At 33.0% G+C, this 25,032-nt stretch overlaps 2 protein-coding genes and 1 long non-coding RNA gene across 8 annotated transcripts; 1 reads left to right on the top strand and 2 right to left on the bottom strand.

The window, feature by feature from the left end:
- Positions 1–5,492: 5,492 nt before the first annotated feature.
- On the bottom strand, positions 5,493–14,478 carry LOC105345118 (zinc finger protein 37). 3 transcript variants are annotated; one of them, XM_011453165.4, is made up of 3 exons: positions 14,392–14,478; positions 11,211–12,629; positions 5,493–7,345 (listed from the first exon to the last, which is right to left on the bottom strand). In XM_011453165.4, the coding sequence occupies exons 2-3, from the start codon at positions 12,354–12,356 to the stop codon at positions 6,053–6,055; spliced, it is 2,439 nt and encodes an 812-aa protein (XP_011451467.3). In that variant the 5' UTR covers positions 12,357–12,629; positions 14,392–14,478; the 3' UTR covers positions 5,493–6,052. The 3 variants fall into 3 exon arrangements, with proteins under 3 accessions (XP_011451467.3, XP_065928020.1, XP_065928021.1); XM_066071948.1 differs by lacking the exon at positions 14,392–14,478 and adding an exon at positions 14,282–14,300; XM_066071949.1 differs by lacking the exon at positions 14,392–14,478 and adding an exon at positions 14,274–14,292.
- Positions 14,479–15,284: 806 nt separating this feature from the next.
- On the top strand, positions 15,285–21,144 carry LOC109618277 (uncharacterized). Of its 4 annotated transcripts, none has more exons than XR_010709478.1 (5): positions 15,285–15,490; positions 16,568–16,663; positions 18,564–18,719; positions 19,923–20,003; positions 20,732–21,144. It is a non-coding gene; the product is annotated as an uncharacterized lncRNA (long non-coding RNA). The 4 variants fall into 4 exon arrangements; XR_010709479.1 differs by lacking the exon at positions 15,285–15,490 and adding an exon at positions 15,804–16,013; XR_010709480.1 differs by lacking the exon at positions 15,285–15,490 and adding an exon at positions 16,169–16,477.
- Positions 20,843–24,740, bottom strand: LOC136271562 (putative nuclease HARBI1). Its single transcript, XM_066071810.1, has 5 exons — positions 24,053–24,740; positions 22,279–22,391; positions 21,397–21,508; positions 21,187–21,310; positions 20,843–21,101 (listed from the first exon to the last, which is right to left on the bottom strand). Exons 1-5 carry the CDS (start codon positions 24,468–24,470, stop codon positions 20,843–20,845), a joined length of 1,026 nt encoding a protein of 341 aa, XP_065927882.1. The 5' UTR covers positions 24,471–24,740.
- Between the last annotated feature and the right edge of the window lie 292 nt (positions 24,741–25,032).

Genomic DNA, 25,032 nt, shown 5'->3' with positions numbered 1-25,032 from the left:
TCAGAATGACGCTATTTTTTTCAGTCCTTATTTTAATTGTTTTTGCGGATTCTATAATTTCTTGAAATGTAAAACATTTCATCCTTCTGACTCATTCTTTTGTTTCCTTATTCTGATATTTGGTATCAAGTAGTTTTAAATCGATCTAATGTATTACTCAATCCCTCAAAAGGGTTTCTTTCCGAATTGACACAACTGAACTGTTATGATGGGTTCTTTCAATTTTTACCCTTTTTAATTAATTTGGGTTACTCCTGTTATCCAGTAAATCGAACAACAATATGCAAATAAAAAATAAACAATAAATTCATCGATATATATATACACAGAAAATATTTCATGGTTCTCCACGGGCCTCCACCGTCCACGTCGCTTCACCATGCTCCACCACGCTCCACCACAACCCACCAAGATCCGTGTAATACCCAATTATATATCATGTTCCGCCCCATCCAGTTTACAATAAAATAAGAATCAACATTGGTCACTTACAATTTACACACAGTTTTCTTTTAAACCATTACAAGAAACTTTTATGCAAGCCCATATGTCTTTAAAAAAAAGTACAGACTCATGCATGTCACTGTATAGACGCTGGTCTAGGAACTGAGGAACTAGACTGTCCAATCACAGAAAAAGAAATTGTCGATGCTATCAAATTAACGTTTAAAAAAAGAAAAGTCGCATTGTACTGACCTAATAACTCATGAATATTTCAACGAGTTTAAAGATTATCTTGTTCCTATTATACTAAGAATGTTTAATAGAATATTGTCTTCTGTTTTTTCCCTAATATGTGGGCACAGTGTATTATAATACCAGTTTTTAAAAAGGGTGATGCATTAGACCCCAATAACAGTTGCTTTTGTAAATTATTCACATCTATTTTGAATCAAAGGTTGTTAACATGGTCTGACGCAAATGATGTATGTAATCACTGATGCACAGTTTGGATTTCAACCCAAACGAGGTACAGCTGAGGCTATATTTAGCCTTTCAAATATTATTTATATGTCAATAAGAAAGAAAATCAAAGGCCTGAAGGGCCACACTGGCGTTGAGTTAAAGTTAATTTGAAGAGTAAATACCTAAATAATTTTTTTAAACAAGTGAAAAGCTGTCAATGTGACAGCTAACGGGTTTTCTTTTTATATGCGAACTGAATCCATAATCCATGTCAACCCATATCCAGTGAAATAAAGTACCCCATATGCAATATTTTGCTAAAAAAAAAAGACTTAGTTCAAAAGATGGTATTTTTTCATAAATAATCAGAAATAAAAATCCTAGCAATATGCACACGTCTGATATATGTACAACTGATCTGCAAAAGAACAACTTCCTATCTTGAAAACTGTAGGAATAGTTATCCGTATAATGAGGTTACCCTATATGCAATATTTTGCTAAAAATTGACTAACTTCATAAGCTGGTATTTTATTCACAAATTATCAGTAATCAAATTCCTAGCAATAAGCACACCTCTGATATATGTATAATTGATCTGCAAAAGAACAACTTCTTATCTTTAAAACTGTAAGAGGAGTTATCCGTACAATGAGGGTACGCTATATGCAATATTTTGCCAAAAAATGATAAATTCAAAAGCTGGTATTTTTTTCATAAATTATCAGTAACCAAAATCCTAGCAAAAAGCACACCTCTGATATATGTATAACTGATCTGCAAAAGAAAAAATTCCTATCTTGAGAACTGTAGGAGGAGTTATCCGTACAATGAGGGTACCCTATATGCAATATTTTGCCAAAAATGACTAAGTTAAAAAGCTGGTATTTTCTTCATAAATTATCGAAAATCAAAATCCTAGCAATATGCATACCTCTGATATATGTTTAATTGATCTGCAAAAGAACAACTTCCTATTTTGAAAACTGTAGGAGGACTTATCCGTACAATGAGGGTACCCTATATGCAATATTTTGCTAAAAAATGACCAAGTTCAAAAGCTGGTATTTTTTTCATAAATTATCGAAAATCAAAATCCTAGCAATATGCATACCTCTGATATATGTTTAATTGATCTGCAAAAGAACAACTTCCTATTTTGAAAACTGTAGGAGGACTTATCTGTACAATGAGGGTACCCTTTATGTGCAATATTTTGCCAAAAAATGACCAAGTTCAAAAGCTGGTATTTTTTCATAAATTATCGAAATTAAAAAAAAAAATACCAAAAAAATACATTAGTCAACTTTAAAAAAAATAGAAAATGTTATTTATCACATAAGTAATAAAATTACAATTCATTACAAATTTGCTCACCTAATTCTTAAAAAGTTTTGAATTTCAATTGAAAATTTAAGTTTATAGAATTATCTTAGGAGTTAAATTTTTATTTAGATTTTTTTTCTCTATTTATATGGAAATAAATATTAAAATTATTATTGTGTTTAATTCTATATATTGTATACTGCTGATAACCACTCTGTCTCTTATTATCAATTTCATCTAAAATTCACAAGGGTCCAAATGACACGGGCCGAAAAGATCAGGGGTAGATAAAGGAAAGCACCCATTCACGTTGTTTACAAAGTGAAAGTAGATCACCAGTTGGTTTAAAATAACTTTTGATTGTAGATGTACTTATCGCTCGATTATGAAGTTTTGTTTCTACAAGATCAAACATTTGTGCATTGTCAATTTTCGATATGGATACAAAATAATATATTTCGCAGGCTAGTACATTTCATAACCAAATTGAGTATGTAAGCCCAGCTATCGCATGTGTCTCGGTGCTACTGTATTCATCCGCTGAAACCGAGACATATTGTTTTCAATAAAATGTGAACATTTTTAAAGACGGCAACCATTTCGAATCTGCAAACTTGTTTTGTTGACGTACAGTTCTGCTCGAAATTGAAGTATGTCATCTATTTTTCTTCAAACACATACGAAAACTTTGCACTCATTTGAGTTGTTTGGCTCCTAAAAATGTAACTTCCGGACGTACGATCCCTAGATGGCTTTCGAGCTTCGCTCGACGCCATAAAAATGTTATATTGTTGTTTGTTGATTTTAACAAAGCATTTGACACTGTTGAAAGAATTGTCTATAACGTTGGTATTAGAGTAAAATTGTTGAATTTTATTCGTAGCATGTATAATAATATCAATCATGTGTTAATTCAGCGGGAAAGTTATCTGAATTTTTTAAAATGAACACAGAACTTTTACAGGGAGAAGTGCTATCTCCAATATTGTTTTCAATACATGTGAATGTTTTTGAAATGGAATTTTTGTGTAAAGGTAACATACCGATACACATTCAAGAGTTAAATCTATTTGTTTTAATGTACGCAGATGACATGGTTATTTTCCCCGAAACTGCACATGAGCTACAGGAAATGTTAAATACATTATATTCTTATACATCTGTATGGGATAATTGTCATTTTTATAAATGGTGGTAAAATTCACAATAATGAAAGGTGGCATTTAAATGGCGAGCCAATATGGAGGTTGTCGATAGCTTTACATACCTGGGCCTTTTGTTACAATATAATGGAAAGTTTAACAATACACAGAAACAGTTGGCGAGCCAAGGGAGAAAATCCATGTTTTCTTTAAAGTAAAAAACAAGTCAATTGTATCTGAACACAGAAACAATGCTGTCAATTTTTGAAACTTATATTGCTAGTATATTAAATTATGGCTGTGAGATATGGGGCATGCATGCTGCAAATGATATAGAAAAAGTACATTTAGAATATATGAAATTTGTGTTAAGTTTGAAGAAGAATACAAACACTGCAATTGTATATTTTGAAACTGGGAGGCTCCTATGAAACTATACGAATGTTTAGAATATTCAAATTTTAGTTCAAATTGTTACAAAGTCAGAATTGTATTTTGCAGTCCTGTTACAAAATGCTGTATAATAACTGTGAATCGTATTTGGCACCTGCTGAAAATTGAGTTAGGGTAATTAAAAATAAACCTTTTTAAATAGGTCTAGGGCATATATGGTATGAACAGGAATATATACATTGTGCAACCTATTTTCCTATAATTAAGCAAAGAATCATTGATCACTTTACTCAACAACTTGTAGAACAGATTAATTCCTCGTCTCGAAGATATTTTTTGATCAGTTTTCATTCCAATATTATTTAACAAAATCAATACATTCTACATATAAGAAACAAAGTGCAAGAATTAGATTGTCAACTCATAGACTTGCAAATGAAAGTGGACAACACACTAATGTACCAAAGGAAAGACGCTTATGTAAATTTTGTTGAGATATTGAAGATGAATTCCATTTTGTTTTGAAATGTCGACAGTATAGAGAAATCCGAGTAAAATATGCATAAGAAATATTATTGGAAAAAACCTTTTGTATACAAATTTATACAATTATTAAAAATTGAAAAAAATTAAAAAAGTGTTCAAAATTATAAAGAACTGTGTAATTTGGGGAAGTATCTCCACCTAGCTTTTAATATTCACGATAATTAAGAAAATTTCTCTGGTTTTTTTTTTCGCCTGTTAGTAAAATTTTATTATATACACTTTGTCAGTGTACTTTACATGTACATGTACCATACCATTATTTCAAAATTGCTATTAATTATATGTAACAACCTATGTCATAAGATGTATGTCTTGTGCATATAAAGAATGATGCTATTGCTTTAAAAACCAGCAAATTAACGATATTAAATACATATAGTAATATGTTTCTTGTAGGTGAATATTATCAAACACGTTCTAGACAAATTATGTAATAAATAGCAATATTATTCACCAGCCGAAAAAAATTTCGTAAAGTTTAACTTACTGAGTTGTGGCAATAAAAACACAGAAAATGTAAGCAGTCAGGTCTGCTTCCAAACAAGTTTCAGCTTTCCTAGCCTAATGGTTTTGAGAAGAAGATTTTTCAAGATTAACTACATGTATATATATTCATATGTAAAAAGTATACCCCCATTGTGGCCCCAACCTATGTAAAACTTCGACCCACCATTGTGACCCCACCCTACCCCCGGGGGTCATGATTTTCACAACTTGGAATTTTCACTACCTGAGGATGCTTCCACACAAGTTTCAGCTTTCCTAACCAATTGGTTTTGAGAAGAAGATTTACTCTATATATTCCTATGTAAAAATTCAACCCCCATTGTGGCTCCACCCTACCCTTGGGAGTCATGATTTTCACAACCTTGAGTTAACACTACCGGGGGATGCTTCCATTAAAACTTATAAAAATAACACTATTGTAAGGTATTGTAAAACAAATCTTATACTGAGAGTTTCGTCATTATTCATTAAATATATATTTTTGACGATTTTTTTTTCAGTTGGTCCATGAAATTTTAATTGAAGTGCAATATTTCTAAATTACATATAATTCTTATACATGTAGATGAAGTACTGATAGGATCACTGTACACAACTGTGTATCCTTGAAACTGTAATTTTCACCCAATCTACGTTAATTATACCCAGAAAAAATAATAAATTAACAGTAACAATTTTAAACTTTTCATTTTATTTTATTCACGCCATCTTGCAAAATGTTCTCATTAGACCTTGCTGCTTTCACTGAAAGTATTTACATGTAAAAGATAATAAGCATATGGGCTATATCACCCCCCACAATTTATAGAAAGTTCCAACTCTTGTGAACTTAACCCCGACTTTGCCCACAGAGCTATCACATGTTATTCAATATTAGTTATAGCAATATACATTGAACCATTAGTAAGAATAACTTCCTTTTATACAAGAATTACAAAACATTGAAGATTAATTGTCATACTGTACACTTCAAATCATATTATTTTCAGCTTTGGACACTACTCGTACATTCATATTAAAAAAATTATGGAAGGAGATCATTAAATTTTTTTAAAAATGACATTAAACACAAATAATAATCAAAACCTTACAAATGTTTGAATTCCAAAATAGTATCTTTCAGATGACTTTCTGACAGAAAGACGGAGTTTAAACTATATGTTGTTTAGAAAAACTTCAAAGTGGATTATAATTAATATTTTCAAAATAAATTTTGGATTGAACTGAGCACTTCATGTTTTCCTTGATAGTAGAGCATGTATGGATCTGATCATCTCATGCTTTGTTTTAAGGTGGTGTTGCAAATGCATTACACTTTCGAATTGGGCTGAACAAATCTTGCACGCATGTAGCGAACTTTCTTTGCATACATCCAGTATGTAGCTGTTGCCTGCTTTGAAGAAGACCCTGACCTTCACACAAGATGCACCGTGCTTTGTGTTGCTGGCATATCCCTCACAGTTACAATCTATTGGGTTCATGGCCCTGTGTCGAAAGAAGTGATTGGCATTATAAAATCTTTTGTAACAAATCTTGCAATAAAACATTTCACTAGAATGGATTTTCATATGCAGCTTTAAATGGAGACCGTTGCTGAATTTTTTTCTACACAGAAGACAAGGCAGACTACGGACTGGAACATGAGAGTTCATGTGAATCCCAATGTTGCCGAGGCTGCTGAAAACTTTTCCACATATGAAACACTTGAAACCCTTCTGTTTGACTTCCTGTATATGGTTATTCCTCACGTGAGATTTCATAAGGAAAATTCTAGAGAAACACCTTGAGCAGACCGGGCAACGATGAATTTTCTGAGTTGACATTTGCTTCCTCAAACTTATTTTTAACTTTAAAAACTTCCTGCATTTTATGCATCCATTGTTTGTACCAATGGAAGATGGACTTTCAAAATTTCTTTGATAGAACTGCCCACAAAATCTGCACGTCTTAGCTACCTTTTGAGAACACCCATTCTTTCGATGCTTTTTTAATAGAGACTGGTTGGAAAAAAGCTTGTCACATATTGGGCATGTGTATATAGCTAGAGCACGGGCCCTTTCAGGTATCTTGTGAGCTTGCATGTGCTCCTTAAATGCAGAAATCTCTTCATAATTCTCTCTGCAAACTGAGCAGCGGTACCTCAAACTCCTTTGAAGAGCCTCTTTGTTGTTTTCCAAGTGAACACAAACATTGAGCCGCTGTGAAGAATTAAACAAGGTGGAACATTTTTCACAATTGAACATTATTTCTGTTAGCATTACGCCATGAGATTTGCAGTGTAGCCCCAAGTCTTCGCACGGAGTTTGCTTTAAACAGATTGGACATGCTTCTGTAATCAAAGACCCTTTAAACTCCTGACACGGCTTCTGACGTTTCTCCGGTTGCATTCTGTTGAAACTGCTGTGCTCCCTAAGATGCCAGTTTAGTTCTTCTGCTTCTGCAAATGCCTCATCACAGAATCCACATTTAAAAAATTTTCCAGACATCTCTAAAAATTTGTTAATACTTTCCTCTTCATCCTCCTCCTAAAAATATAACATGCTTAATGTGAAAATAAAATTTTAAAGGGGCGTGGTCACGATTTTAGTCAAAATTATTTTTTTGATTTTAATGTTTACAATGCTTTGGTTAGGCATTTTTAATAGGCAATCAAAGTTTGAGTGTCACTCATTCAGTTATAAGCGAGTTAAAGAGCTTAATATTCTTTGCTATGTAAACAAAGCTTTTGGTTACATTTAGAATGTTGAAATAAAATTCAAGTGAATGTGTTATCGCAAATCTTACATGAAAGTATTCGCTACGACCGATGTAGCATTGCGTTGAGTGATGACACTTTCTAATCGGTGTGTATTTCAATTGTGATTTGAAATAAAGATTCTGATTGGTGTATTTATATAGACCCGCCCATTTATCAAATGCATGTTGAGAACATGATGCTAACACGTGGAAAGATATGTCGGAGAAAGAAAACATCTCATAAAGTTGTACTAGCAAGTTAAAATTTACGTACAGAGTTATTTGATAACAAACGGGGAGATGTTCACGTACATGTGTAAAATATTAATGAAGAGAAAAAGAAAAAGTTCCCTAAAAGCAGGGATCGGCGCATATAGATTATCAGTCACAGAATAAGATTGTACTTCGCTTACGAATAATGTCATTCAGTTCATTGTGAAAAAAATCGCCAGAAACTGTTTAGTGAACAAATAAATTTTACGTTAGCGTTCATAATGAACCATATACTGTATATCCCCGAGTACCCAAACTCCGTCACCATAAGTAGAAAACATTCCGCGTTTCTCTGCAATTTATTTTTTGCGGTTTTTATCATTTGCAATCACTAAATATAATCTGAAACGCTATAATTTATAAAATTATTTACAAAAATATTTTTATTATTATTCAAATAAGCCCTCTGAATACGACGTTTATCACACGTGCTATCATAGTTTATGAACCTAACTCCGTCACCCACATGATCTACGATACGCCAGGGAATGAAGACACATTAACAATTAAGTTTAAACTCAACTTGTATATAGGCCAAGTTAAAATAAGTAAAATCGGTGTATACAATTTAAATTGTATTTAATTTCATCAAAGTGAAATGATCGTCAGAATTAAAAAATGGGTCCTTGTAACAACAATCACAATGACCTTTTCAGAATGTATGGAAACGGTTTGATTTCTGTCCTTACATATTTCAAAAATATCATATCAATAATGATTATACTGATGATTACATTATTCATTAATTACATTTTTAATAAATGTTGCATATTATAAATACCGACATACCGTTTATATCTGTAACCCTGTATAAGGCAAAAATTACGGCATGAGCGATTTGACGTTATCATCAAGTGTAGTGCATGAATGCTATTGCGGACTGAAAAAATGTATTAATAACCTTAATAAAAAATAAATTACATGTGAAATGTTTCATCTTGACCTCTCTTAAAATGACTGAACACCTTAATTCATCGAATGGGCCCGCATGTCAGAAATATCGTTATTTTAGTGCACCCGTGAAAGAGTGTTAGCTGATTTCACGCAATTATTGTTGCATAAAATGAACAAGGTGTAATTTTGTTATGTTTGCACACATTCTTAAATTTAACCGTTGTAAATTGTTGACATTTGATTGAAGTTTTTTGACATTCAAAAAATGACGTCATAACCGCACTTGATTTTAAACGGCGAGGAGTTTCCCGAAAGTGACGGAGTTGGGGTAGTGACGGAGTTAGGGGGCTATGCGATATATGGAAAATCGCATGAGTTGAACTGTTTTTCCTCATAAAAAACTTGTTGCAAAATGTAGATCCACGGGAAAATTCGGGTTGACACGCCGTGAAATCCATTTGACGTTTTACAGCATATGTCTTCACTGTTTTATTTACAATAAATATGTACTGAAATCTTTGAAACATCGTCAACAGCTCCGCAAAATGAAGATGTGTGGTTTGTTTATATACATTGAAAACTGTAAAATGGCGACTCGATCTGCACGTGAATTATACAATCCGAGGTCGATTAGCGTGTCAGTGTCAACATCAGAAGTAAATATTGTGTGATGAATATCGAAGAACATAAAATAAAATGAATGTTTATACAGACTAAGTGAGTTACAAAATAATGTTGATCACAGATCAGTCCAAAATTGAACACTTTTACATGCCGTAAAATTCAATTGTTTGGTATGTTTGAAAACACATGCACACTTGTAGTTCTAAGTGTGTCATATTAATCAGTCAAAGTTCAACAAAATGCAATATAGCTATGTAATATCTATTGTCAGTATCTGTTGTGGATTCTTTGGAATAAGCTACAACAAAATAAATATAGCCTCATCTTAAATTGATGCGTTTAACAGCTAAAAGGATTTGAATTTTTCGATGAAGTATGTATTATATTTAAAAATGAATTGGGGATTGAACCTGTTTTAACACCGTGTTTTTGACAACTGTTTACACCAAAAAAGAAGATGCGATTATTGTGAGAACTCTTACTCAATTATTGCAGAAACGACACAAATACCACGTCAGCAGGTATGGGTGGGCGGGTACTATAACGGCCAATGAAAATGCTTGTTTATATAACTGCAACTCGCAATCCCGATAATGTCATCACTCAACGCATCAGTTTATCACTCGCAGCGTATACACCCGTGTAAGATTTGCGATAATTGTTAGGAGCTGTTTATTGCAGCTTTGCTTGTCAAAGGTTACTGATCCACACCGCTTCTCACTTTAGTGATCCCGGAGTAAACCCAGGGTTTTGATTTACTTTCTGTTAGGTTGGGTCTGATCGATACTGTATATGTGTCATTTGATACAAGTACATGAATGCATGCATAGGGAGTCAAAGTAATTAACCGTATATATACAGTCCAAGAAATGTTCTACTTTCACAATTGAATGGTGAGTGAATGATGAGCGGTGAGCGCACGCTGAACAAAATTTGATGAGCGACATGAACGGCGAGCGAACACAAAGTGAACACATTGTGAACAGTGAGCGTGAACGCTTTGTGAACAGTGAGCGTGAACGCTTTGTGAACAGTGAGCGTGAACAGCGTGAACAGAGCATAGTGAAGAGTGCAGGAGAACGCACAGCCAACACACTGTGAACTCGTGAAAAAATGGAAAAGTAGAACATTTCAGGGACTGTATTCCTTATTAGGCCTAACAAAAAAATAGGTTTGTTTCCGCTTTCAGGCTGAAAAAAATTAGGGTCGGTAGGTCGGCTTTTTTTTTTCTTAATCTTTTTTTTCCCCTCTCCGTCTGTTCAATTGTGCATATTCAACCATTTATCTATTAAACTGGGTAAGATAAAAAAAAACCCAAACTATTTGTTGTCATTGTTTAAATGATGTGATGAACTTTTCCCCAGGCTGGTGGGAACATTTCTCGAGCTCAACTGGCACGACATGTGCTGCCATTTGTAAATAACAAACATCTACACAACACTGATGACATCTAAATAAGTTCTATAAGCGTTTTTACAACTTAAATTTAGAGGACACAATAAATTTTTTAATCGGATAAAAACGAAATTTTAACGAAAAACGGATAAAAACGGAAATTTCCGAAAAAAAATCGAAATTTTTTATGGGGTCGGCGGGTTTAAGTAAGGGTCGGTCGGGAAAGTGGAAACAAACCTATTTTTTGGTTAGGCCTTATATATGCAAATATTTGATTTTGTGATAACTCCGTTTTGCGTCAAATAGAAAGAAATAAAAAATGTCAATTTAATATTACAATTTCATTTAGTTTAAATCTGTCCAAAAAAATAAAATTTATATTTTCCATATTCTAAAGATGTGCTTCTCGCGATTTTTTGCTAATTTTAATTCCTTGTGTATAATTAGGAATCTACAGTAACCTTTTACCTTGGACATATCAACTGAGGATTGGGTTTCCTTGGAAGCTGATTGTTGTGGGGCAATATGTCTCTTCCTTGAGCTGGTCCTATCAATAACTCCTTTAATATCACTCCAACTTTTTACTGGATTAAGGGAGACTGGGCACTGATAAACAGTGTGTATTGGTGTACTTGGTGAGTCCTTGGGGAGAAGTATTGAGGTGTATCTCTTCTTACTGGATAAAGAATCATTCTGACAATGTGCATTCCCTACAGACATATGCAAACTTTCCAAAGAGGAATCAGTTATTGTTAGATTGGTCTCATTCTTGACAACATGCGAGAGTGAAGGTTCAAGAGAAAAATAAGATATGTGACGTTGGTCCGCCAAACTGGTACCAAATATGCGAAAATCATTTTCTGTATTTATCATCGTAGAACTACACTTGCTTCCTGACAACATTTGTGAATTCACTGAGTGAGACGTATTGACTTTAGACTCATTCCAACCAGTCAATCTTGCATCAGATATAACATCCTTATCGTTTTCAGTTTTTATCACAGTAGAAACTATCGGTGTACATAAAGCAGGAGATGTAGGTTGATTGTGTCCTGTCAAATCAGAATAAGTTATAATGTCTTCTGTTTTTATATTCTGTGAGATGACGGATTTATTTGCAACATCATTTTCAGTTTTTGTCATTTGAGGAATTGATGTTTTATCAGTAGCAGTTGTACATAAAGAGGGAGACTCATTGCGTCCTATCCAATCAGAATCGTCCTCTGTTTTTATATTCTGTGAGATGTAAAAATGACTTGTATCCAATGGTCCAATATTTGAAGGAGTGGCAGTTTCTACTTGCTGCAAGAATCTGTTATGATCTGAAGCAACTTTTGACCCTGATTGCTGGGGGTCACCAGGGTGTTTTGGACGTGGCATCATAAGCTTGTCACCAGGGTGTTTTGGACGTAGCACTACAAGCTTATATCTCTTCTTCGATTCTTGCTGACTCTTAGTTGTTATACTGAGTAAATTTTTTATAACATCGGAATAACAGCTGATATCATTTTTGTTAGCATTTGAACTAACAGACCTTTGCTTCCCTTGGTCCACATCTCCTTTATCAGCACTTCTGCCTTCAGCCATGTTCAGTGGAAACTCCCTAGAGCTCATTCTCAGCAGTTTTGGAATTCAACTGACAAATGGTTTTTTGTAGTTCATCACACTGCAGCTTTTCCAAATTCCCTTATTATACGTAGATCAGGATACAATGCTCTATTTTTACATGTCATCAATGTGTGTTGAGTTTCTTTGTTAACAATAAAACTTCTTTCTTGTTTGTCAGTCAATACTTCAACATTGCCTGCTTCCTGAAGAAAATTTCACTGTATGGACTTTTATACTCTAGTGTGCTTAATAGTCTTTTCTGAACTTGAAGTGGGTCGCCTGAAACAATTGATGAAAATAAGATGAAAATTATATCCTATCACACTAAACACTTGAGTCTATAATAATTTATTGATTATATTTTGACCCCTCTCTCATAGATTATGACAATTAAGGTTTATGACAATAACTACAATATTACATTGTCCAATATTTCAATCAAGATGCAATATTTGCTAAAAGGCTCCACGGGCAGTTAAAAAAAAATGTTTCATTTTGATTGAAAGGACTATGTGCGGTTTTATGCATTTTTTGCCCCAAAAATTAAAGTTTTATAAAGAGTTTTAAAATTAAGGTGGAAAGTAGTTAGAATCATATTGAAAATAAGGGTGCAAAAGATTATCACCACAATGACGAATAATATAGAATTGACGTCATGAAGATTGCCTTATTTTGATTAATTGATGTTTTGTAGTGATATATGGGTGTTTTCCGATGGTTTTTCGACTAGGAAACATCAAGCGCAGGCTTGCTCAAGTACCATATTTTAGTATAGGGTGTATAGTTATCAGAAGAAAAACATATGTTCGTACTTGAGCAGACCTATAAGCTCTTATATACTTCCAAATGCAAAATATAAAGCAAAAATGAAAATATTTTCAATTGTTTACAAAGAACTATATATGACATTAAGCAAATTTGGCCCCAATAGTTCGCTAATTTTAAAGTGATTCAGGTACATTAATTTGTTGTGTTATTTTATAAAATAGTTGACATAAAATATGTTTTTCACCTATTTATTTGATTTACATGCACTCATTGGCAGTATATGACGTCAGAAGTGACGCTATTTTCATAATTCAATCAAAATCGGTCAAAAATTGACATCTTCCTTATCTTTTTTCGAATGGGAAATATAGAGCGACTCTTTGAACAAGAACGAACTTTTTGTCACTAATAAGTACTGGAAAGATACATCTTTGGTGAGAATATTTTGTTTGTTCAAGCAGTCGCTCAATGTTTCCTTAAAGAAAAACTGCTTCAAAACAAGCCGTTTTATGCTTAAAATGCAAAAATGGCGGGAAAAGGTAAACTTTATGAAGTTATATTTTTAAATTGTGGGCACTAAAAATCAAAATGAAAATTATGAAATCACTTCAAATGTAAATTTGTACAAATAAAACAAAAAATTACAGTGAAATGACAATGTTCATTTAAGGGGGCCATTTTAGGCTCAAACCATATATAGTCCTTTGCCAGAATTAGGTCATTTAGTTGACGTCATAGATGAATAGCGAATGAGCAATGGTGACTTAAATCAAGATTAATGTGAAAGGCATCCACTGTACAATGATTTGTAAAGATTCGATTTTTTATCGACACTATTTTAAAAATGGTTAAAATTGGGGCAGATATTTGACCATATCGCACATAGTTGATTGTAGCAATGATAAAATAATACATACTATCTTTGTCTGATCACAGGCTTCTCAATTTTAATCAACCAGTCGCTCAATAAGCCAAATATAAAAAAAAAATCTACCTCCTCTATATATATAAAACACACCTCTATATATAAACACACGTGTTTTGAGGAGGTAATATATATATATATATATATATATATATATATATATATATATGGCTTAATGAGCGACTGATTGAAAAAAATCAGGTGCCTGTGATATGTATATCAACCTTTACCTGTTTACCATGTTAGCCAGCTGATTCAAAAGGTCTAAAGGGAAATATTTAGAAAGCTATTTATAAATAACTTTATCTTTTCACGGAATGCATAGTTCTTAAATAATTCTCTACTTACTAGGCTGTATTTTTGTACAGAAAATATAGCAAACATTGATTTTCCAAAACAACCCGTAGTGTTAAGTGTTATTTGAATACCGATCCCGACTTTAGAGAAGAGCAATTTATGCTTACAGCATGAATTGCTCACCTGCTTGGAGCAAATTAATATTCTTATAATTATAGGCACAGATCAAGGTCACTTCTACATTAGGGGGCTTGGGTGAAGGTGGGGGGATGCAGGAGATGCACAATCATGCCATGAAAATTCAAATTTATAAAATTCACTGCATAGTAAAATATCCAAAATTAAGTTTCATACCCCCTCCCAGAAAACAAAAATAACCCCAATCAGCAATACAGTCTTTTGTTATGCTCTTATTAAACACAGACAGATATTAATTATATTATACTTTTGTTAGAATCTGTTGGAATTTTTTATAAAGTTGCGCACATCATCAAATATTTGTTCATTAACAGCTAGTAAAGTATTAGTTACATTGATTACTACCATGGAATAACATTTCTACAGATACAGGTGTGATAAAATTGTGAATGGAGTGTGTAACATTATTACGGGCCGCCAGAAGGCGGTCCGTTATTTCATATACATTTAGATATTGTAACTGCGTTTCTGCGGGATTTTTTAAAAATAAATTTTTATTATGCCTATTTTCATGAATTATTAATAAGTAAATTTGCATGTAGAGAAATATGTTGTATGCCTTTTAAAAATATTACATATTTTTTGTTTTACTCGTGAATGTAAATAATGTAGGTCATAGATTGTCGTGTTAGGTGCGTTTTATGGAGACTATAATCTATTTTGAAAATTTTGGAATTTTTCATTCTTTTCAAAACAATGTATCGGAATCGGTATACGGGACACACTAAAGACCTGAAATACTAAATACCTGGCTTCGGGGCCACCAACATATAAAAATCTCAGCTCAAATCTCAGCCTCAAATCTTAAATTTCTGACTCTGGTGAGATTCTGCTAAAACGGTGTGCCACCAAACTTTCTCAGAGTCGCCTCACGAGAGTTGAGTTTTACGGAAAAATCTCAGCTTATTTTCGTTACCGCAAGCGGCCTCGCAGGAAAAATGGCGTCGATCGGGTAAGTCTACTCTACTTTCATTTTCTTGTTTATCGCGTTATTTATGTAAATTACATGTGTAAATTATAACTGAAGTCACATTTGATAGTTGTCTGCATGTAAATATTAATAATTTCATTAAGAAATATGGCGAGTGAATGTGAAATGAGTGTAGAGAGCGTCTCTTTAGATACCTAACAACAAGATAAAAAAAAAACTGGACAGAGTTGGAAAGAAAAATAGGTCTATTTGAGGGAAAATATTTTATTTTATTTGGAAAATTTAAGGGTGCTGGGGGAGGGAAGATTGACAAGATGTTGCATGAAGGGAAGTTGCCCAGGCGGTGAACGGGTATCTTTTTCTCCAAGTTCAATTGTTGTTTTGTTTTAGGGAATTCCCAAGGTGTCATATGGCTTCAACTGATAAATATATGTAGTGTATTGGGAGGGGGGTTAACTTCCGTTTTTTTTTTATCGGGCTCTGCGTCCTTTTCTCGGGATTCCGTCTCTTTTTCCCGGGATCTTGCGAGAGAAGCCACGAGAAGGTCTGCTGGTGATTGTGTTGGCCTTTTGTAGTCGTTTTATAATAATATACCTTGTTTTATACATAAGTGATTGTTTACTTATTTATTGACCGTGGAAATAACTTCTTATAGAATAATTAGGCGACTGAATGTTACGATGCGAGTTTGGAGTGAGATGTTTACTTCAAAGATGCAAATCCAGTCATCATAAAAATAGCGATAAGTTTTTTTTCTTCACTGTATATATATGAAATCTTCAAGATTGACTTAATTTGCGCTTGGTAGTAAATAATACTGCCCTAAATCTAATCATGCTAATTTGGCATTGAGTAAGCAGTAGTCACATTATCATCTTCAAAGCTGTGCAACTAATTTTTGTCATACATTAATGTTGTAGTCTTTAAATAATATATTTGATAACTGTAAAAACATTTCAAATTACAGTTAGTGTGTGTGAGAGAGAAAGAGGAGAGAGAGAAAGATAGGTATCAATAAGATAATTCTTATTCTTAATCAAAATCCATAGCATAATGTTAAGAATGAGCAATACTCAGATTATTTATATAACATTTTAGGAGCAGTGGTTCGGAGTGCTGAGAACAGGTGGAGAGGCTGCCAAACAATACAGCAACTTAAAGCAGAGAGGAATGTACAACAAACCACTTATTCTTGTATGTATATATTGTATTTGTATATATACACCATGTACACTGTACTTGTGTTTACATTTGCAAATATTTACACTTGCAAATGTTTCCCCTTATTCATATAACACTGTTCGCACAATCTGCTGTTATTCCTGCATAGCACAATTATGGGTCAAGAGGTCAAAGTAGCGCCCTTCAAGCTTTATGGGATTTGATCATGTGACCAACCTGTAATTATAATATCCCGTCATGCATCCAAAAATGATACCTTATTTCTTAGATATTTTTCTTTTAAGAACAAACTAAAAAAAAGAGATACATTTTGTAAGATTCTTGGATATATACTGGTATACATGTACTATAGACTATAGTAGTATAAATTATGTTTATGGATGAACAGTACATTTATACAGCAGTTAACAGGATTGAACCCAGACAGTTCTAAGACTTTTATGATTTCATACTGGTAAAGAAAATATTAATTGCATTGTTGAAACATGCATTTCTGATGTGTAATGAATTTATATCTCCGTCACATTGTTTTTTTTCTTTCAAGATGCTTGGTCAAAAATTTCAGGCAAACAAATTACTTAAAAGTTATAGACTAGCTTTCACATGTTTACACCAGTAGAATCAGTATCATTTTTAAAGATAGAAATATGTGAAGTTACTGTAAATAAAACCAGAATTAAATTATTTCCATATAACTTAGCTTGCCTTTCTACAAATAAAATCAGAAAATAAGGCCCATTATTTAGTAACATCAAGCAAATTAATACATTTCGCACATGCATCTTATTGTGACGTAGGCAAGTAATACGGTATAGATGTATATGAATTTTATATTTAGACAATCAAATGAGGTGCTACAATTAACAAATGAACAGCAATTTAAAAAGTTCACAGGGATATGAAGTTGGTTGGTCGCATGATCAAATCCTGTGCAGTCCGAAGGGCTTCGTAGTAGATTTGATCACGTACCAACCAACTTCATATCCCTGTGAACTTTTTAGATTGCTGCTTGGTCCGAATTTTTGTTATTACAATATCAAAAATTTTTCCATACAAATATTTATCTTAGAAAGTTATGGACCTTCTCCTATTTACACCAGCAGAATCAGGCTCCTTTCAAAGTAAGAAATGTTCAAAGTAAATAAAAATAATTTCTTTTTGGGCAAACAAAAAAACAAACCAAGACGCATCACGGGAATGTTTAGAAAAGGAAACCGCTTAGTTTCGTCCCCCAAATGATTGGGAGTATTCAACCCGCACACTATGCATCGATTGTAATTAAATCAGACTTCATAAATATTAGCGAACAAAACGTACAAGTTTATGTGTAATTTGTCTGATCATTTCGACCTTTAATGAAAGCGATGTCAAAGTCGTAATACAACCATACCCTTCTCGTCGTCAGGGGTGAAAATTAACATGAGGCGAAATAACGCGGTTCCTTTTAATTTTGTTTTTTTTTTGTTAGCAAATTTTGTACATATTTTTCTTCATTGAAATATGGCAAAATTGACTGGAAAAACTACTGCAATGTCTATTATTGTACATATACTAAGCATAGCCATCGTTTAAAAGCGTGCATAAAATTTGATATAAAATCGGACCAAACAGCTTTAACATTGTTGATTATTACTTATATTTACGTTAAAAAAAGACAAACCTTTCAGAACTGATATAACTTGAGATTTTATGTTTACAAAAATCCAAGCGACAAGCGGTTAGTGCATGCTATGAACATTGTGACGTCACGAAAAAGTTCATACAGAATTGAACGTTTTCATTATTCTATAGGTCCATATAAGGAAATGTATTGGCAAATATAAATATTCAGTCTTAAATTATTACCACTAAATTTCTTATCAAGCAATATGTTGATCTTTTGTTTTCAATTGCACGTTTTTATTCTCATTAGCAAAAGGAAAGCTGTCTGAAATCAAGAGACCAAAGACAGGTGGTGGCCCTAAACCTTTATCTCCCTCAGCATCAGAGAAGGCCATGCTAAAGAATTTAGAGGGTAGGTCATCATTAGATGGCCTCTCTGGATGTATTGACACCTCAGCCTTATCGGGTACTAGTAAAAACAAATGTAGATATAATTTAGAAAGATATCTAGTAATACATGTATCTGATATTCGTTTAAAGCTTTATGCAATTCTATCAACTGTTCTGCATTTTTAGGTCACCTGAGTCACTCAGGTGACCTATTGCAATTGGTCTTCGTCTGTCGTCATGCGCCGTGCGTCGTGCGTTAACAATTTCACGTTTTTTAACTTCTTCTTGAAAACTACCAGGCCAATCGTTACCATTTTTGGTGTGAAGCATCTCTATGGTAAGAAAACTCTAAATTGTGAAATTCATGGCTCTACCACCCCTGCGGTGCCGCGGGCGGGGCCACATATGCAAAAAAAGGCAAATTTTCAAAAATCTTCTTCTCTACTCCCATGCATGTGAGGAATAAACTGGTTGCATTGTTATGATGTCCATGAAGTCCTCTACCAAAATTGTGAAATTAATGGCCCCTCGGCTGGGTCAGGGGTTTTGGCTCTAGGGTGGGGCGAATATGGCCAAATAGTAAAAATGTATTAAATCTTAGAAAATCTTCTTCTCCACTCCCACACATGTGGGCAAAAAACTGAATACCGGTACATGGTTATGATATCCACAATCTCCTTTACCTAAATTGTGAAAAACTGACTAATAATTATGTTTACCAGGAAGTCCTCTACTGAAATTTAAATTTTCATGTCCCCTCAAGGGTGGGTTTTGACTCTAGGGCAGGGCAAAAATGGATGTATATATGTTAATGCATATAATGTTAAAAAATTATCTTCTTTACTCCCACACACCTGACAGGAAAACTGATTTCATGATTTTGTAGACCAGATCTTTTAATTTTTCACCAAAATTATAGGTTTCCTAGCTCTTTTTGAAATGTGGTCGTCATTACAAATTTATAATTTTTCTACTCCAGTATGAAACCTAATTAATTAGATGCATATGTAATTATACATGTATGAGACTCAATGACAAGTTTGTGTATGGGATATATACTACTCAGGTGACTGTTAAGGCCAATTGGCCTCTTGTTTCTTGTGGTTATGAAAATCTGAATGATAGAAACAACAATAATAAAGCCTATCAGTATTCAATAGGGCTTGAAAGGCTTTTTAAATCATAAGTCTCATTATAACTTGATCAAAGATAATTGAAACAGTATTTATAGTCAATGTTTATTACTTGATTTATTATCTTATCTCAATTTATTGTAAAGAACCTGTCGCTGAGGTAGTAACTAGGGAAGAAATTACCAAGGAAGAGATAATGGAAAAGGGGCGTTGTGAGGAAAGTAAAGGTACTTCACAATTATATGACATGTTCTACAAAATACCTAAGTAAATGCTATTAGGTACCAAAAATAGAGTGGTTAAGATTGTTCGATAGTTTTAAAATAGTGACCCCTGGACTAATACTGGGGACCAAAGATGGGTTAAAAGTTAAAAGTAGAAATATATTATATGGAAATGTTTAAGAATCTTCTTCTCGAGAACTACAATGCTTCAATGCGATGTGGCCCATGTGCTTGTTGTTTTTTAACTTCTTGCCTTGTCTGCAAATATGATTTATACCTCAAAATTTCTGTTTAATCTTAAGGGTAAGCTCAAAATAATGGAAGGGCCACTGTGGCAGCCACATGCGTGAACTTTGATTTTCACTTGTGAGGTTGCATTTTACAGCAGTCACAATTAAACTTATCATTTTAACCTTTCAGTACCCTGTGTGTGTTACAGTGTTATTAACTGCAGTACCTTTCCACATACTTTACATGCAAAAAATATGTGAAATGTAAATATAAAACCATAAAACTAGGTCACTTGCTATCATGAGCATGAATGTTTATTAAATACATGTTCACCATGTCTTTCATGAATGATTGCAAGATGATAAGAATTACAGTAAAAGATAATCAATAAGGTTAAATGATGATAAATTTGATTAAACCCTAAGACATGATTTAATATTGAACATTGAAAATGTGAACATTTAACAATACATCATGAACATAAATCAAACTTATTTTAGATACAAGTAAGTCATCAAGAAAAAGGAAGATGAACATCCAGGAGCTTGAAATTGAGAATTTAAGACTGGAAAACACTAAACTGTAGAAGAAATTCAAGCGTTGAATACATTTCACGAGAAATAGGTGTCTCTGATGTGATCCCGCACCGTTCTTCCAACAGCGTCCTCCGGAATAACAAAATCAGGGGCCACCAATGAAGCAGGAATCTGGGGAACATCTCTAAGAATGTCTCCTCTGTCTAGGCCAATGTTGTGCAGGATGACACATGCAGTAATCATCCTGCACGCTCTCTCAGGATTGGCTCGAAGACCCGTGTGGAGCGCATTAAACCTTTTCTTCAGAACACCAAATGTCTGTTCAATTGTAACCCTTAAAACAGAAAGACAAAAAAGAAAATAAAGTATGATGTGTCGTATTTGGTAGATTGTCAGAGGTAATGGGTGTGCGTACTTGCCTGGTTCTGCAATGAGCTGAATTAAATCTTTGAGATGGTGCTGTTTCAGTGGAGATATACGGAGTCATCAAGTATGGTTTTAAACCGTATCCCGAGTCTCCTAAGAGAGTTCCTTGAATTTGACCTAAAATAATATATACAATTATATAAAAGAAAGGAATGGAGAGACAACTAATGTCTAAATGATAGTTTTATTTGCTATGGACATACCTTCTTCCATGATTTTGCACAGTTGGGACTCGCGAAATATTCTGGAATCATGAACACTTCCAGGCCACTTGGCTACAAGATCGATTACTCTGAATCGAGGGTCACACGTCATCTATTAATTATAAACAATGTTAATTTAATTATTATATTATCATAATTCAATATATAAAGCTTATTCGAAGTCTCTTTTTCAGGGGTGAAACAACTTATTTCAGTGCAAAATTCTTTTGCAAGCAAAATTGACATGGTTTTTTCCTTTTATTTTATTTCAGAATTGAACATGTAACAAAACAATTTGCACAATAATGCTATGAAATCTAAAATCTTTGAGAATGATTTGACTCTTATTAAGGGTGCTTGGTGGTCATGGCCATTTCAGACTGTATTAATTTTTTTTTAAAGGAGAGCTCTATATTGGAATATAGGAAAATGTCCAAATTTAAAATGTAATTAAAGTACATGTATATGGGTTTTTTGTCACTTAAAGCAATATGAGCTGTATTTTTTAGAATTTTATTTTGCTGCAAAAACCTGCTAGTATGATAAGTCTTCATATAACTTGAACTTTTATGATAAATAATATTTGAAAAAATCATTAATTTTTGTCAAAGAAAATATTTCTCTTCTAAGGAATATTTAGCAAATCAATTTTTGTACAGGACCACAATAATTCATTTTTGCTCTAGATAAGGCTTCTTAACGGCATTTTCCACAAAAATATGGCTAACAGAAATTTAAAAACCATGATATTTTTGTCATTTTAGTAGAAAAGATCATTTAAGTAAAAAATTAAGAATGAACTGATGGTTATTTTGTTGACCACCCATTCTCTTAACTTTAAGTGACAGGAAAATCATGTCACATGATGAAAATCATGCACACCTGGATGTTAAGGGCATAATATCCTTTGCGACAAATGTAGTCTGCTTCATTGACGTGGGGAGCTTTTATTTTGACCATTGTTCCATCAACGCACCCCACAATGCCTGGAAATCCTGCAATTTAGTTTTATATGAATAAATTGTTAACCATTTAAAAAAATATGGTTCCTTAACATGATGATACAGCTTGTATGGCATGACAGACATTGCAATACTCAATCATTTCCATTGGTATTGTATTATATAAATAGTGCCTGTTTGGGAGGGTAACAGTTGAAATTGACACCCCGAGAAAACCATTGTCAACCGACGCGAAGCGGAGGTTGACAATGGTTTTCGAGGGGTGTCAATTTCAACTGTTATCCTCCCAAACAGGCACTATTTATTTTGTTATACTGAATGTCTTTTTTAAAATTTTTAAGAAAATTTTACTGCTTTTATATAGGAATAACGTAAATTCTACGCTGAGGGTAATAGTAAATATTATTAACTGCGTCTTAACCAATCAGATTTCAGTATTTAACATGAAAGTATAACAAAAATATTTATTGCATTGTTTAACTTTTTATTTGTATTCTATAATTTTCCATTTGCATTGTATGAATTTCTTTTGTATTGTATAATTTTCCACTTGTATTATATAAATGTCAAATTGTATTCTATAATTTTCCATTTGTATTCTATAATTTTCCATTTGTATTTTGTAAATATTTATTTGTATTGTACCATTTGCTATTTGTATTGTAAATGATATGGCTCAGTGGTTAGAGCACCAGACGTTAGGTAAATTTATAGAATTTGGGTTTTTAGGTTGTGGGTTCGATACCACCAAAGCTTTAGTATTCATTTTTTTCTTATTGTTTTTTGAAATATTTCAAAGTGAATATAGTAAAAAATCACCCTTTTGTAAACTTGTATTATAACATTCCAAATTTATTTAATTGCATGTTAAATTTGGAATTGTATTTTACGACAAAACCAAATGAGCAGTTGCGCAATATTATTAACCCATCTTCTTATAGAATACAAATGGAAAATTAGAGAATATAAATAAAAATTTATAGAATACTTATGAAACTCGTACAATGCAAATAGAATATTACTCAATACAAATGGACAATTATAGAATACAAATGGAAAATTATACAAAACAAATAGAAAATTATACAATACAAATGGAAATTTATACACTGCAAATGGAAAATTATAGAATACAAATGGAAAATGATACATTACAAATAGAAAATGGTACATTACAAATAAATATTTATATAATACAAATGGAAAAGATCATAATTATGTTGTAACGTTTGACATGCCATACAGCTTGTACAATATATTCTAGATTGACTTAACTTTAAATGCTCTCTCTCTCTCTCTCTCTCTCTCTCTCTCTCTATATATATATATATTAAACTTCTTTTCTCATATTTAAGCAAAGTCATCTACGTTATTTGTTTATGGTTTAAGAGAAGAAGGTTAAAAAGTTATTGACCCACCCCTGCACTATTTTACAGTAGGATATCCGATATGATCTATAAACTTCTTTTCTGTTTTCATTACAATTTATCAATGTTTTAAATAGTTTAAAATGTTGTATGAATTAAAACAATGTATTGATATATATGATAAAAAGAAGTGTAATGAAATATGAATGTGTTTATTTTATACATAATATGGCCAATTTTTTCTCGTCAAAAATGTTAAAAAGAGTCGGGCTCAAGATGCATATAAAGTTTTAAGGTCATGGTCAGATATGCAGACAACTTTCTTACCGGCAATCTTGTGGAACGCAGCCTTGATGTTTACAATTTCCTCTCTTGACGGAAGACGGATGAATCTTCTGGTCATTCTACATAACAATTCCGTCACCAGTCTTACCGCCCTGCCAGCTGTGCTTTTTGATATGCTCAAAGTATCGCCAATTGTTATGTAGAATGACCCAGTTGCTAAAAATCGTAACGAAACCAACACTTGATGGAGGGGAGTGAGTGGGTTGTTTCTTCTACTAGTAAACTGAAGATTGTCTTTCAGTATGTCAACAATAAAAAATATAGTTGCAGGGAAAAACCGATATCTCTCAAATATTTCATTGTCATTGAGTCCTTCCAGTGGATTAGATCTGTCTTGGATCCGCCTTGGAACGCCAAGATTACGTCGACGTCGACGTTGCAGACGTCGTCTGACGGCCATTTTGGACGAGTGAATTCACGTGAGATTTTATTTGAGGTTACTATATACCAATCTCAAGATTTTCTGAGAAATCTCAAATTTTTTTCTCATTTGAGTCAGAAAAAACATTGGTGGCACGCACGTTTGAGAAAAATCTCAAATTTGAGAAAAAACTCAAAGACAAGTCTGAGTTTGAGAAAAAATTTATTTGGTGGCACAGTTTGGTGAGAAAAACTCAAATTTTCTGAGAAATCTCAGATTTGAGAAAATCTCAGCGTTGGTGGCCCCGAAGCCTGAATTACATGAAATTTTATATAAATGATATATTTGAATTTCTATGTTCTGCGTCAAATAAAATGACTTTGTGTGTGTATTTATTATATTTCCATGTGAGATGTGGTAGAAAAATATCTTGAAATGACATATATATCAATTATTTACGAAAAATATAAAAGACCTGAAAAATTTGAATTGACCTTAAAATTTGAGTTGACCTGAGAACCTCATGCATTTGAACCATGATTATCTTCATAAACTGAGGTGTAGATAAGATTAATATTCATAATTCCATTTAGGAAAAAAC

This window comes from Magallana gigas, chromosome 9, assembly GCF_963853765.1.
Source record: "Magallana gigas chromosome 9, xbMagGiga1.1, whole genome shotgun sequence".
NCBI classification, from domain to species: Eukaryota; Metazoa; Mollusca; class Bivalvia; order Ostreida; family Ostreidae; genus Magallana; species Magallana gigas.
This window is presented reverse-complemented; position numbering and strand designations above follow the sequence as displayed.

Coding starts and splice junctions, on each gene's coding strand:
- LOC136271562 (XM_066071810.1), bottom strand. CDS start 24,470: ATGGCCGTCAGACGACGTCTGCAACGTCGACGTCGACGTAATCTTGGC. Junction 22,392..24,052: donor TGCGTTCCACAAGATTGCCG/GTAAGAAAGTTG, acceptor ACTAAATTGCAG/GATTTCCAGGCATTGTGGGG. Junction 21,102..21,186: donor TCAGCTCATTGCAGAACCAG/GCAAGTACGCAC, acceptor TTCTGTTTTAAG/GGTTACAATTGAACAGACAT.
- LOC105345118 (XM_011453165.4), bottom strand. CDS start 12,356: ATGAGCTCTAGGGAGTTTCCACTGAACATGGCTGAAGGCAGAAGTGCT. Junction 7,346..11,210: donor CCTCAGTTGATATGTCCAAG/GTAAAAGGTTAC, acceptor TTATATTTTTAG/GAGGAGGATGAAGAGGAAAG.